We start from the raw sequence: 12,922 nt of genomic DNA on the forward strand, positions 1-12,922 counted from the left end.
TTCCTGCCTATGCAGGGGGTTGGACTCGATGATCTATTGAGGTCCCTTCTGACCCTAACATCTATGAATCTATGAAGGGTGTTTGTGCCCAAAGGCTTGCAATTAAATACTTTTTTTTTCAAAAATCTAGTTGGTCTTATAAAAGAGATCACCTCTACCACGAGTTCTGATTCCTTTTGCCTCTAGACCAACATGGCTACAACCTGGATACGTGATGCTATGTTGAGACTCTGACCGATATACACTTGAGGCTATCTCCATTCCATGTTCTCTCTGAATAACCCTATCTTCCTGTCTTCTGACATGTATCCACTAGCTGGGACAATTCTAATAGCAGTGTGTCGCATAGGGATGTAGAGAGGGAAGTAGCAGAGATGCTCAGAAGGAGATCACTTGCCTCCTAACCCCTTATCAATAAGAGGGAATTTTATTCCTGTCCTTTAATCAAGAGTTCAGACCAAATTTCATCTGTGAGCAGAGCCCTGTATCTCATCACCTCATTCTTGATTTTCTCAACTGTTTTCTGATCCTCCTTATGTTGAAAGTTGAGAGCCTTCATAGCTTGATTAATTTCCCTAAATAGAAGTGATAAGAAGATTTATTACATATACATGGCAGAATATCAAAAAATAACTATGAGGAGAAATTAAGTTACTGTTCTATCAGGACACAAGCCAAGTTTCTTCCAACCTGTGCCGAATTTTCTCATTAGCCTCTTGTGCGTGAAATCGAGGTAAGAGGTTATGAGTAGTGTAAGGGGCTGAAAGACAGAATGTTCTTCCCATACTGGCATGGGTCCATCACCAGATTTTGCCTTGAGAGTACAGAATTATAGAGTAGCAGCAGATGTGGTGGGGTTCTAGGTGGGTATCAGGGAAGTATGATTATCACATTAAACTTTTTAGGTGCTGGCATATTACCCATATTTCATTCAGTACACACATTTAAGGACAATGTTCTTCCCCTGAAGTTATTTCTGAAGAAGTGTCACAACACACTACGTTGCTGGAATGCAGGCTTTCCACTGAGAAGCAAAACTGATAGGTTGACTGGTCCTAAGGCCCTGGTCTTAGGTACAGATGTTATCTGTTACAGGGTTATCGCTTCTTGGCCTCTTGTGGGTTAAGATCAAGCTTAACTATTAAAGTCAGTGGAGTTGCTAGTTTGATCTTATTTACATGCACACACACACACACAATCAGAATTGGGACCTTAGTCTTGAAAGATCTCATATCACTTTTTATCAAGAGAAAGGTGTAACGGCTAAAATTTTAATTAAGGCATGAGTTCTCAATGTTTATCCATAATATAGATCAGAACTTAATAGTGTTTCCTGGATCTCTTGCTTCATGTTTGAGAATCCATGATGTGTCTGTGGCATCTATGATAATTGCTTACAAGGAAAAAGAATCAATATTGGAAAGGTACTTGGGTATTGTGGCAGGGCACGGTGTGTGCCTGCCACTTTAAGGGCCTGGAGCTGGCAGCTGCCAGGTGCCTGATGAGGGTCGCCTTTTTGGATCTGGGGCTGTCCATATAAACAGGGGAGTTCTGCTGCTGGAGGCCAGGCAACAACACCGCCTGGCCAGAGGACTGCTGGTATCACCTGGAGGTGAGGGAGGAGCTGTCGGGGATGGTCAGGAGGCTCCTGGTCCTGGGCATAACCTAAAACTGCACCCTGCCGGGAGTGGGTGGCCTGGTGGGGCTCCCAGTGGCGCGGGAGCCCCCAGGAAATGCCAGGCCAGTTACCACTCTGGTGAAAGGTGGGTTGGGGCGCCTTAACCCCTAGCCCCCACAACCGGGTGGGTTACCCCTTGTTGGGAGGGCCCGGAGGGTGGACCCTTGGAGAGAACGAATAAAGGCCATAGACTCAGGCTTGTCTGAGCTTCCCCCAACTGGTCCAAGCTGGGGCCAGGACTGGAAGGGTCAAAGGGCTGGGGGCCCACCACGAGGAATGCCCAAGAGCTGCACACCTGGGGTCCCGGCTGGCCTGGAGGTGGGCCAGTGCTAGAGAGCCGAAGGTCCCAGTGGGGGGATCACACCCAAAGGGAGATCAGTTCAGGGAGCTATGGTGCCCGGTATGATGGCGGAAGAGACCACCTGAGGGGAGGAATCCAGGTGGGGTTCAACAGTCGGATTCTGGGGCCCAGTGTGGGGGCCGGTGATGAGGAGAACTATAGATGCCACCTGTGAGGTTTGGGTTGCAGTGTAAGGGAGGAATGGAGCTGCAGATAGCGCCCCCCTGGCATCGGGGCATGAAATGGGCATCCTCCCGCTTATTAACATCTGATTAACTAATTAACAACAAGGCATGGCAGGAGAAAAGGCGGGCGGTTAGCCCAGGAACAGGTGGGTGGGCCACGGTTAGATCAGCCTCGAGCAGGCCCCCGTTACAGGTATCTTTAGCTTTCTTTAATGCTCGCAATGAGCACCATTTTGCCAGCCAGTTTTTTTCCTTTCCATTGTCTATTAGCAACCGTACTATGAACCACAGTTTAACACTCATAGAATTAGAGCATTTATATTTCATTTCACTTGTGAAATTATGGTAAAACAGAGAAGTCTGACTGATCCTCCCTATGTAAGTTAAGACATCCAACTTCAGGTCCAGAGCAGTCTGGACAACCTGAGTGAGATGAGAGACAGCGATGGGGCCCACAGAAGCACCTCCTGACTGTAGAGGTCTTGGCAGAGATGAGAATTTTGTAAAGTGGGTGCAGGGGGTTGAATAATGATGTGGCAGAAGAACATCTACACTTCCTTCCATCTACCTCCGCAATCCCAAGTGATGAACTTTAGGAACTTGGAAAGGTAGGCTTTGGAGTCTGTGGGGGAGGTTTAATTGAGGTGTGTGCAGGATAAAAATTGACTTGGGGAGCATCCTCCAAGTCACTTATTGCACAATCTCTGCTATATTGTAAGTATGCAGCATTCATGAGACTGTGCAGTGTGCTGCTTGGTTTTCAAATGCGGTGTCTGCTAAAAGGAACAGGAAGAGAGAGAAGCTTTCTTTAGCCAGAGCATGTACAGTGACTCACTCTCTGACCATCTCATTTGGCTCCAGAATCACTCTCTCCAATAAGGTGGCCTGAACACTTTCATCCTGTAAGTGGAGGGTGACAATGGCACGACAGGCCTCCTTTCGTACTCCTGGCTTCTCCTCATAGTGAACAGCCCAAAGAAGAAGACGTTTCAGCTGGGGGCTAACATGGCCTATTTGGCCCAATGCTGCCAAAGAAAGAAAAAATAAATGATGTTGATGATTTTCCATCTGATGATTTTCCATGCTAGGAGCTGGGTGGGAGCATTAACTCAGGTGCTTATTTCTGTGTATTAGGTTTCTAAAGGACTTAATGTTTGTAGAATCTTAGAAAATACAGTGTTTACCTGCAGGGTCAGAAGAGGTCTGCAGCAGACAGTTGTGTTACTATTACAAAAAATGGCAAACAAGTAATGTGCTCTGGGCCAATTGTGAAGTGCTGCCTAGGAGAGGAAGAGGGGACCTCAGTAGCAGATGGTAATGGTTTATATTCTGAGGCATGAAATTTGATTACATCCTTCTTAGCCTGCACAGCTATAATTATTTACTGGTCATAACCTTACCCCATCCTTTTCAGCAATCCATCATTTGATTTGTTTACATTGTAGAGGAATAAAATTCACAGGACAATTATGATTCTGAAAGTGACATTTAAAAAAAAATATTTGAAATGCAGCACTTCTTGATTTCACTGAGTGACTATGTTGGGTAGCAAGCTTTAAGAAATGCACTTTTTAATAATCACAGTGTGGAAAATACTAAGAAGGCTGCAGCAATACAGGAAAACAAAATATATATATAAAATTGAAGAATCCTGTTATGGTGACTTGTAAACATTTCAGTTTGATACAGAGAATAGATTGAAAGGCTAAGCATTCACACTGCATCTAATGCACCTATAACAGTATAGCTGTGTTATGCATCCTTTAGACAGGAAGGATGGACTAGGAGCATAGGCAATGCAAAAGTGCTAACAGTGGAGGGGCTGCCACTGCCTCTTCACTGCTGCTGCCACCAGGGGGGTCCCTGCTGCCAGGCATTGCCAAGGTAATACGTTTTTTTTTTAATTTCCTTCCCATTCTCTGTCTACTATTCTATTTTATTCCTTCATTTCTTCTCCCCCCACACCTACTCAACATTCTCTCTCTTACTGTTTCAGTTAGATTTGTGGAAAAGCTGAATTCAAGACATGCTTTACACTTCATCTGAAGGCCATGAGATTACTGATTATTTTAATCTCCTCCAGCAGTACCCTCTCAAGTCTTGTTCCAGTCACTCATAAATCCTTACAGATGATTGTTTTGTAATTCCTGAGAAGCATAGCTCCTGAGGTAGAGTCAATTAGATACCTTGGACAGCTCCCAAGCAGGCCTTTAAGATCTACCAAAGGTTCTGTATCTGATCAAATATTCTATGGAAAGCCATGGAGTTGGCAGGGGACAAGACTGAAAATTAGCACAAGCTTTTATAAGATTTATGCTGCACCCTACAAATTATACATGGATTACAAAATCCAAATGATGAATTAATTAATTTACTATCTTGGATTTTAGACACTTGTATAGGTTGCCCATACTTGCTACACTGGATTCTGGCATTTAAAACTGATAACTGAAGAATTTATAGCATGGTAGGGATTGTTCCTCTTGCTGGACTGCAGTGGTTTTGGGTACCATGCTGTCCCATTTCCAACAAAAACTCCATCAGAAAAGTTTTTTTTTCCTGGTGTGGAATTTAGACAAATGGTCTTATTTAAAATGTTAACAGTCAGTCCTTGTAGGACACACAGAATAGCAAAGTTTCAGAATACATGTCCCTTGTTAGATTTCTTACTCTGTTTGAAGGACACTGGTATAATGTTACTATTAGATTTACTCTGTTCATGGGTGTCATGTCTAGCATTAACATTTATTTTAAAAACTTATTTTTGGAATTCAAAATGTATTTTCTTTTAAAAACCAAGTAAATGATTAAAATCCTCATGAAGAACAGTCTTTTAAGGAAATGGCTTTTTAGCAACAAATTCTGCAGTACCTCTGATGGCAAAGGCCTTGATTTTCCAGTGAGGGTCAGTCTGCATTGTCTTCAAAAGGCATTTAAGGACCTGAGACAGAAGAGTACCACTGTTAATGGTATTCTTATCATGATTTATTATACATATAGGATCATACATACATATGATGCTGTATAGGATGCAACCTGCAACACACACTGAACAGATTCCTCCCCTAAAGAGTTTAAAGGCTAACAGAACATGTGAAAACAATAGAGGACAGAATTCACACAGGGTAGAGCATGGACATTATACTTGGAATGCTTCAGGAAAAAGATGGGTTTCTGAAGGTTTTTGATCAGGAATTGGAGCGAGGAAGCTTGCTTTGCAGCCCATTAGTTGGAATATTGTCCTGGTGTGTGTAAGGTGATATGGGAGTAGCTAGAAGGGGAAATTAAGAAAGCAGGAGATGGTAATTGGAGACAAGAGGATTTGTTTTGTAGAGAATCATCAGATTTGTGATCAGAAGGGTTGAGAGGAGCAATATGCTATTGGTATAACCTCTACAGGAAGTCCTTGACTCCTGGCAAAGAACACATGCCCTTTCAGGACAGGGACTGATTCCTTCTCAATTCAGAACCTGCCTGGGTAGTGCCAGAACTACTGGCCTTGATGACCACTTTATTTATTTATTTATTTTGCTTGCCACAGAAATTCACAGAATCTTTTACTTGACAATGCAGACATATAGTCTGCAAAGGTTCTTTTTTCTCCAGGGTTCTGTTCTGGTTCCAGCTAGGAAGAGATGAGATGACTGCAAATTTAGGAGCAATTATTCCAAATGTCAACTAAACTTTCTGTAAGCTACCTCAACATTTCATAGTTGTTTGGTCTCCAGGTGAAAGTCTAAGGATGTATATATGCAGTGAGCAAAGACTGTTCTTGACTGAGTCAGTTTGTTCCACTGTCCCCTTTACCCATATTTGTATACCTGTTTGCAGTATCTCAACATGCCCTGCCATTTGAGACATAATTATTTTTAATTCTGTATGGAAAGAAATATCCACAAGCTACAATTACTCAGCTCTGTATCACCAGCATCCTCAAGACATTCCTCCTTCTAACAAGCAAAAATAAAATAAAAGGAGCATAAGCTGCTTTCACTTTGCACTCAGGAACAGTATAAAGGGTTTTTGCCACTCACAGTCTCATCTTTGATCCTGAGGGCTCCAGCTGTAAGGCAAGCTTCCCGCCGCACTGCAACAAAGTCATTGGAGAAGCACTGGAGAAAGCCAGGGAGTAGCTTAGCTGTCATGAACCGTAGCCAACCAATCAAAGAGAGAGCTTCGACCTTTGTCCGGCAATCTCCCCTTTTCAGCTTCACCCTGAGAGCACAGATACACACTTAATGAGTGACTGTTAGAGCTAGTGTGCATGCCTCAGAAAGATGCACACAAAAATGACTCCTGATTTTCCACCAACTCCCTTTACATATATGGCTACATATTCTTTATAGGCCACATCCTTTTTATGAACTGGAAACTAACAATGAGGGATGTACATAAACAGCTCCACAAAATTCACCCAAAACCTTATTTTTCTTCAGCTGCTGATCCATAAATTCTCTGGGTACGTACAGCTGTCCAGTTGCTGTGCTTAGAGTTTCCAGGACATTCTTAGCACTGTGAAAATATTTGAAGCGAGAACTGCTCTCCTTATCCTAGCACCCCCAGGCATTCCCAGCATATCTTGAACAGTCCTGGGGAGCCTCAGGGACATCAGAAATTAGTGCCATCATTTGAGCAGCCCCAGAGAGTGCCAAGAGCTGCTCAACATAAAACAGTGGGAATCGGTACTCAAGGAGCCATGGTAGCAAGGTCTTCACAAGGCTCCCTGGTGGGTTCCCAGGGAGCGAGTCACTCTCTCTCCCTTCCTCCCTCCTCTTTGGGAGAGGGGAGGGAGAGTGGAAGACTGTGGGATACTGAGACTCCTAGGGAACCCCATCAGGCTATTAGGGGTATGTGAAGCGGGCCCTATTCGATTTGGATTCGGATTCGGTCTGAATTGGGGACAGTGATTCAATTCGTTGATTAGGATCACTGTCCCTGATTTGATTTGGCAGAATCTGAATCTGAAGATTTGATGCTGATTCAGTGAATCAGCTATTTGGACATAGACATAGCTTTAAATGTTTTTTCTACATACCTTGAGGTACCACCGCGGCTTGTGAATCCTGTGATGCTGGGGCACACGGAGCATCCCACAGGAGTGCGGGGGGACCCTCCACATGCTTGGCGGCAAACCCGGAAGTGGACCAGAAATACTTCTGGTCCACTTCTGGGTCTACCAGGGAGTGTGCATGCCCCCCTCCCCCCCAGTGATCAGCTGTGGGGAGCCTGGGTTTCCCCCCAGACCCAGGAGGCACCAGTCACTGAGCTGGGGGGGAGGGTAGGCGGGCAACATGCTCCCCAGCAGACCTGGAAGTGGACCAGAAATGCTTCTGGTCCACTTCCGGGTCTGCTGCCAAATGTGCTGGGAAACCCCCTGTGCTTCTATGGGCCACTCCATACACCCCAGCATCTCAGCATTCATGAGCCGCCTGCTACCTTGAGATGTGTAGAAAAAACAATTAGAGTTGTGTCTATGTCTGAATTGCTGAATCTTTCCGAATCTCTCCAAATTGGAGGGTTCCAATTCGATTCAAACAGATTAAAGGGTCCTCTGACTTTATTTGGATTCAGAGATTCGGCCACTGAATCGGGCTGAATCTCTGCCGAATTGAATCACGGACTGAAGCTTCACACAGCCCTACATGCTATGTGTAACTGATCAGGTATCACACATAGCACTAGAAAACAGCAAAGTTTCTGTTTCAAGAGCTAATAGTTTGTGATAGAATCACTAGGGGTGTTTTTCTACTGAAAGCTGCTTGAACACCCATACATTCTCTATTTCTGCTGAGGAAAAAGTGTTTTTCCCAACACAAACATAATGCCTGTCCACATCCTCTGATTTCCTTATTTCTTTGGATTGCAAAGTTTTCCCAACTTAGAAGAGAGGTTCCTAACTTAGCACCTTTCCCCACATTTACTAGTTGGGACAAGAAATAGTTTCATTTTGTTGATCTAAAAATTAAGTTGAGCCTGTGTTAATGAGATGAAATGTTAACATTGGGAAAAGTGTCTTCGCAGACAGGCTCGCTAACCTGAAAAGGAGGGCTTTTAACTACGTTTGCTGGGGGATGGAGACCAAAGCCCTGAGGTAAATGAGGAAGCAGGAGACCTGGAGGAAGAGCAAGCAGGAGGGGGCAACAGGGGAGGTGCTTTCACACTTCCTGAGAAATCAGGGCAATCAACTAGTTACCTCAGGTGCCTGTATACAAATGCACGGATCCTGGGAAACAAGCAGGAAGAACTGGAAGTCCCTGCACAATCGTGGAACTATGACGTGATTCAAATAACAGAGACTTGGCGGGAGCTCACATGACTGGAGCATGGTCATGGATGGGTACAAACAGGAAAGACAGGCAGGGGAGAAGAGGAGGAGGAGTTGCACTTTTTGTAAAACAGCCATATGATTTCTCAGAGTTTCAGTATGGAGCTGGAGATAGGCCTGTTGAGAGTCTCTGGGTTAGGGTCAGAGTGGAGAACAACAAGGGTTGTTGTGGTAGGGGTCTGCTATAGACTACCAGACAAGAAGGAAGTGGTGGATGAAACCTTCTTCAAACAGCTAGCAACAGTTTCCCAATCACAAACCCTGGTTCTCATAAGGGACTTCAATCACCCTGACATCTGCTGGGAGGGCAATACAGCAGTGAGCAGGCAATCCTGGAAGTTTTTGAAGAGTATTGGGGACAACTTCCTGGTGCAAATGCTAGAGCAGCCAACTAGGGGCCATGCTCTTCTTGACCTGCTGCTCACAAACAGGGAAGAATTGGTGGGGAATGCAGTAGCAGATGGCAACTTGGGCAGCAGTGACCATGAGATGATTGAGTTCAGAAGCCTGAGGAAAGAAAGGATGCAGAGCGGCAGAATAAGGACCCTGGACTTCAGAAAAGCAGACTTCGACTCGCTTAGGGAACTCAAGGGCAGGATCCCTTGGGAACCAGTCTGATGAGGAGAGGAGTCCAGGAGAGCCGGCTGTACTTTAAAGAAACCTTACTGAGAGTGCAGAAACAAACCATCCCGATGTACAGGAAGACTAACAAGTATGGCAGAAGACCAGCTTGGCTTAGCGGGGAACTCTTCAGTAAACTAAGTCACAAAAAGGAAGCCTATAAGCAGTGGAAACTTGGACAAATAACTAGGGAAAAATATAAGATCACTGCTTGGGCATGCAGGGATGAAGTCAGGAAGGCCAAAGTGCAATTGGAGTTGCAGCTAGCAAGGGATGTGAAGGGTAACAGGATGAGTTTCTACAAGTATGGTCAGTAGCAAGAGAAGGATCAGGGAAAGTGTGGGACCCCTACTGAATGAGGAGGCAACCTTGTGACAGAAGTTGTAGAAAAGGCTGAAGTGCTTAATGCCTTCTTTGCCTCAGTATTCACAGGCAAGGTCAGCTCCCAGACTACTGCACCAGGCAACATAGTTTGAGGAGGAGGTGAGCAGCCTTCAGTGGTAAAAGAGCTGGTTAAGAACTTTTTAGAAAAGCTGGATGCATACAAGTCCACGGGGCTGAATGGGATGCACCCGAGGGTGCTGAGGGAGTTGGGTGATGTGATTGCAGAGTCACTGGCCATCATCTTTGAAAACTCATGGCAATCAGCAGAGGTCCTGGGTGATGGGAAAAGGGCAAACATACTGCCCATATTTAAGAAAGGGAAAAAGGAGGATCCAGGGAACTATAGACCAGACAGCTTCACCTCAGTCCCTGGAAAAATCATGGAACAGATCCTCAGGGATCATTTCTAAGCACTTGGAGGAGAAGAAGGTGATTAGGAAGAGTCAGCATGGATTCACCAGGGGCAAGTCATCCCTGACCAACCTGATTGCCTTCTATGATGAGATGACTGGCTCCGTGGATGTGGGGAGACTGGTGGATGTGGTGTAACTTGATTTTAGCAAGGCTTTTGATACGGTCTCCCACAACATTCTCACAGGCAAGCTAAGGAAGTACAGGCTGGATGAATGGACTATAAGGTAGATAGAAAACTGGCTGGAACATCAGGCTCAGAGGGTAGTAATCAATGGCTCAGTGTCTAGTTGGCAACTGGTATCAAGTGGAGTGCCCCAGGGGTCGGTGCTGGGGCCAGTTTTGTTCAATGTCATTATCAAGGACCTGGAAGATGGCACAGAGTGCACCCTCAGCAAGTCTGCATATGACACCAAGCTGGGGGGGAGCAGTAGATACACTGGAGGGTAGGGCTAGGAGTCAGAGTGACCTAGACAAATTGGAAGATTGGGCCAAAATTAATCTCATGAGGTTCAACAAGGACAAGTACAAAGCCCTGAACTTAGGACAGAACAATCCCATGCACCAGTACTGGTTGGGGGCTGACTGGATGGGCAGCAGCTCTGCAGAAAAGGACCTGAGAGTCACAGTGGAGAATAAACTGAATATAAGCCATCAATGTGCCTAGTTGCCAAGAAGACTAACAGCATGCTGGGCTGCCCTGGTAGGTGTGTTGCCAGTAGGTCAAGAGAAGTGATTATTTCCCTCTATTCAGCACCGGTGAGGCCACATCTGGAGTACTGTGTTGTGTTTTGGGCACTCCACTACAGAAAGGATGTGGACAAATTGGCAACAAAAATGGTGAAGGAGCTGGGGTATATGACTTACGAGGAAAACATGAGAGAACTGGGTTTATTTAGTCTAGAGAAGAGGGGACTGAGAGGGGTTTTAATAGCAACCTTCATCTACCTGGAGGCGGGGGTTCAAAAGAAGATGGAGCTAGACTGTTTTCAGTGGTGGCAGAAGGCAGAACAAGGAGGAATGGTCTCAAGTTGCAGCAAGGGAAGTTTAGGTTAGATATTAGAAAGAATGTTCTCACTAGGAGGGTAGCAAAACACTGGAACATGCTACCCAGGGAGGTGGTGTAGTCTCCATCTTCAGAGGTTTTCAAGACCTGGCTAGACAAAGTCTTAACTAGGATGATCTATTTGGGGATGGTCCTGCTTTGAGCAGGGGGCTGGACTAGATGACCTCCCGAGGTTCCTTCCAACCCTAATTTTTCATGATTTTATGATTTATTGTAGACCATAGGGCAATTCAGAACAGTAAGAGTTAAAAGGGTGCGAGTGTGAAGTTCTGTGGATGCCAGAGTGTATCACAGTGTATCCAGGAAGAGCACACACCAACTGCTGAAGCTTCCTTAGCCTGATGAAGGGTTTTTGAACCTGAAAGCTTGCTTAATAACTATTCTCCAACCATTTGGGTTGGTCTAATAAAAGATATCAAATTCACCCAAGGAACCTTGCCTGCCTATGTCCTTAGACCAACACGGCTACAACCCAGACCCCTGTGACCGCGCACCTACCTTTCATTCTATCCAGGAAGAGCACACACCAACTGCTGAAGCTTCCTTAGCCTGATGAAGGGTTTTTGAACCCGAAAGCTTGCTTAATAACTATTCTCCAACCATTTGGGTTGGTCTAATAAAAGATATCAAATTCACCCAAGGAACCTTGTCTGCCTATGTCCTTAGACCAACACGGCTACAACCCAGACCCCTGTCACAGTGTATCTACTTTTCATTCCATCCAGGAAGAGCACACACCAACTGCTGAAACTTCCTTAGCCTGACGAAGGGTTTTTGAACCCGAAAGCTTGCTTAATAACTATTCTCCAACTATTTGGGTTGGTCTAACAAAAGATATCAGATTCACCCAAAGAACCTTGTCTGTCATAGTGTATCAGAACATTTGTAATTTGATCAAGGACATCCTGAGATGGGCGGAATCAGTATGTACTGACATAGGGGATAAGAAAAGTGTTTAGGATAGTACAAAAAACCCCTGGTACATACCTGAGAAGGTATGTAGGAATCTTATGATTAAATAAGTTAATTAATCCACAAATTGTAAAGTGTTTGCAGTCAAATGTTATTGATATTGAACATGTTGTGGGCAGTGATGCAGGCTCGATTTAAGTGCTTCTAAAGCATATAAAAAGGTAGAATAGAAGTGCACTTTGGATATGTATTTAATCCTGCCCTATCCCTGTTGTTGTCTAGTCTGATCACTTGGCTGACAGTATGATTAAAAGCTACCCTCAGTTTACACTCACTGAATAGCTGCTTCATTCTTATTTGAATTGTATTTGAATTGTATTGTATTGTACCCTACAGTAGGACTTAACAGGTCCTTGAAAGCAACAACAATCTATCTTGGTTTACACAAGTGTATTAAGTAACTATTTTCCCAGGAAAGTTTCTAAGTAGTCTATGTAACAATTTCTGGGCTTGTGAAAGAATGCTCTTGCAATTATTATGGCTATCATTTTAATTTAAAAGGTTCCTAAATACAGAATGTATTTGAAGGCCTGATCATTTCCTTTTTCATGTCCTTGTGTGACAAGGTATTTAGCAGAATTCATAGATTTATTGGAATCTGACAGGGCCACTCCATGAGTGCTTCTGTTATGGCCTCAAACTTGTGAACTCTAGACTGTCAACAGTGTGCCTTAGTGTCCACACCACCTGACCCCACTTGAAGGATTGAGGACTGTCATAGCCTAGATTTACAGAATACCTCCTAATTCCACATTGTTTGTGCTGTCGCAAACCTGGCATAATTCACTGCCAATTTAGGCGTAGATTTTTGAAAGTATTTAAGCACCTAACCCTCATTGATGGGAGTAGACTCCAAAATAATTTTGAGGATCTGAGTATAAAGTTTAAATAGACTCTAATATTTAAAAAGGAAATACTAGTGCAGCAGCAGGCTGACAAA

General features: G+C 44.4%; 1 protein-coding gene across 6 annotated transcripts in view; it reads right to left on the minus strand.

Moving 5' to 3' along the window:
• The window catches only part of HEATR4 (HEAT repeat containing 4), a 95,977-nt gene that overhangs the window by 17,536 nt on the left and 65,519 nt on the right, over positions 1-12,922 (minus strand). For 5 of the 6 annotated variants that reach the window (XM_025215341.1, XM_025215342.1, XM_025215340.1 and 2 more), the window contains 4 exons: positions 6,238-6,418; positions 5,075-5,144; positions 3,039-3,228; positions 497-575 (listed from right to left, as the gene is read on the minus strand). In XM_025215341.1, the coding sequence (XP_025071126.1) occupies positions 497-575; positions 3,039-3,228; positions 5,075-5,144; positions 6,238-6,418 (520 nt within the window). Of the gene's footprint in view, positions 1-397; positions 576-3,038; positions 3,229-5,074; positions 5,145-6,237; positions 6,419-12,922 lie in introns of all 6 variants that reach the window. The other variant, XM_025215344.1, reaches the window with a different exon arrangement.

This window comes from Alligator sinensis, unplaced genomic scaffold, assembly GCF_000455745.1.
Source record: "Alligator sinensis unplaced genomic scaffold, ASM45574v1 scaffold1581_1, whole genome shotgun sequence".
Taxonomy (NCBI): Eukaryota; Metazoa; Chordata; order Crocodylia; family Alligatoridae; genus Alligator; species Alligator sinensis.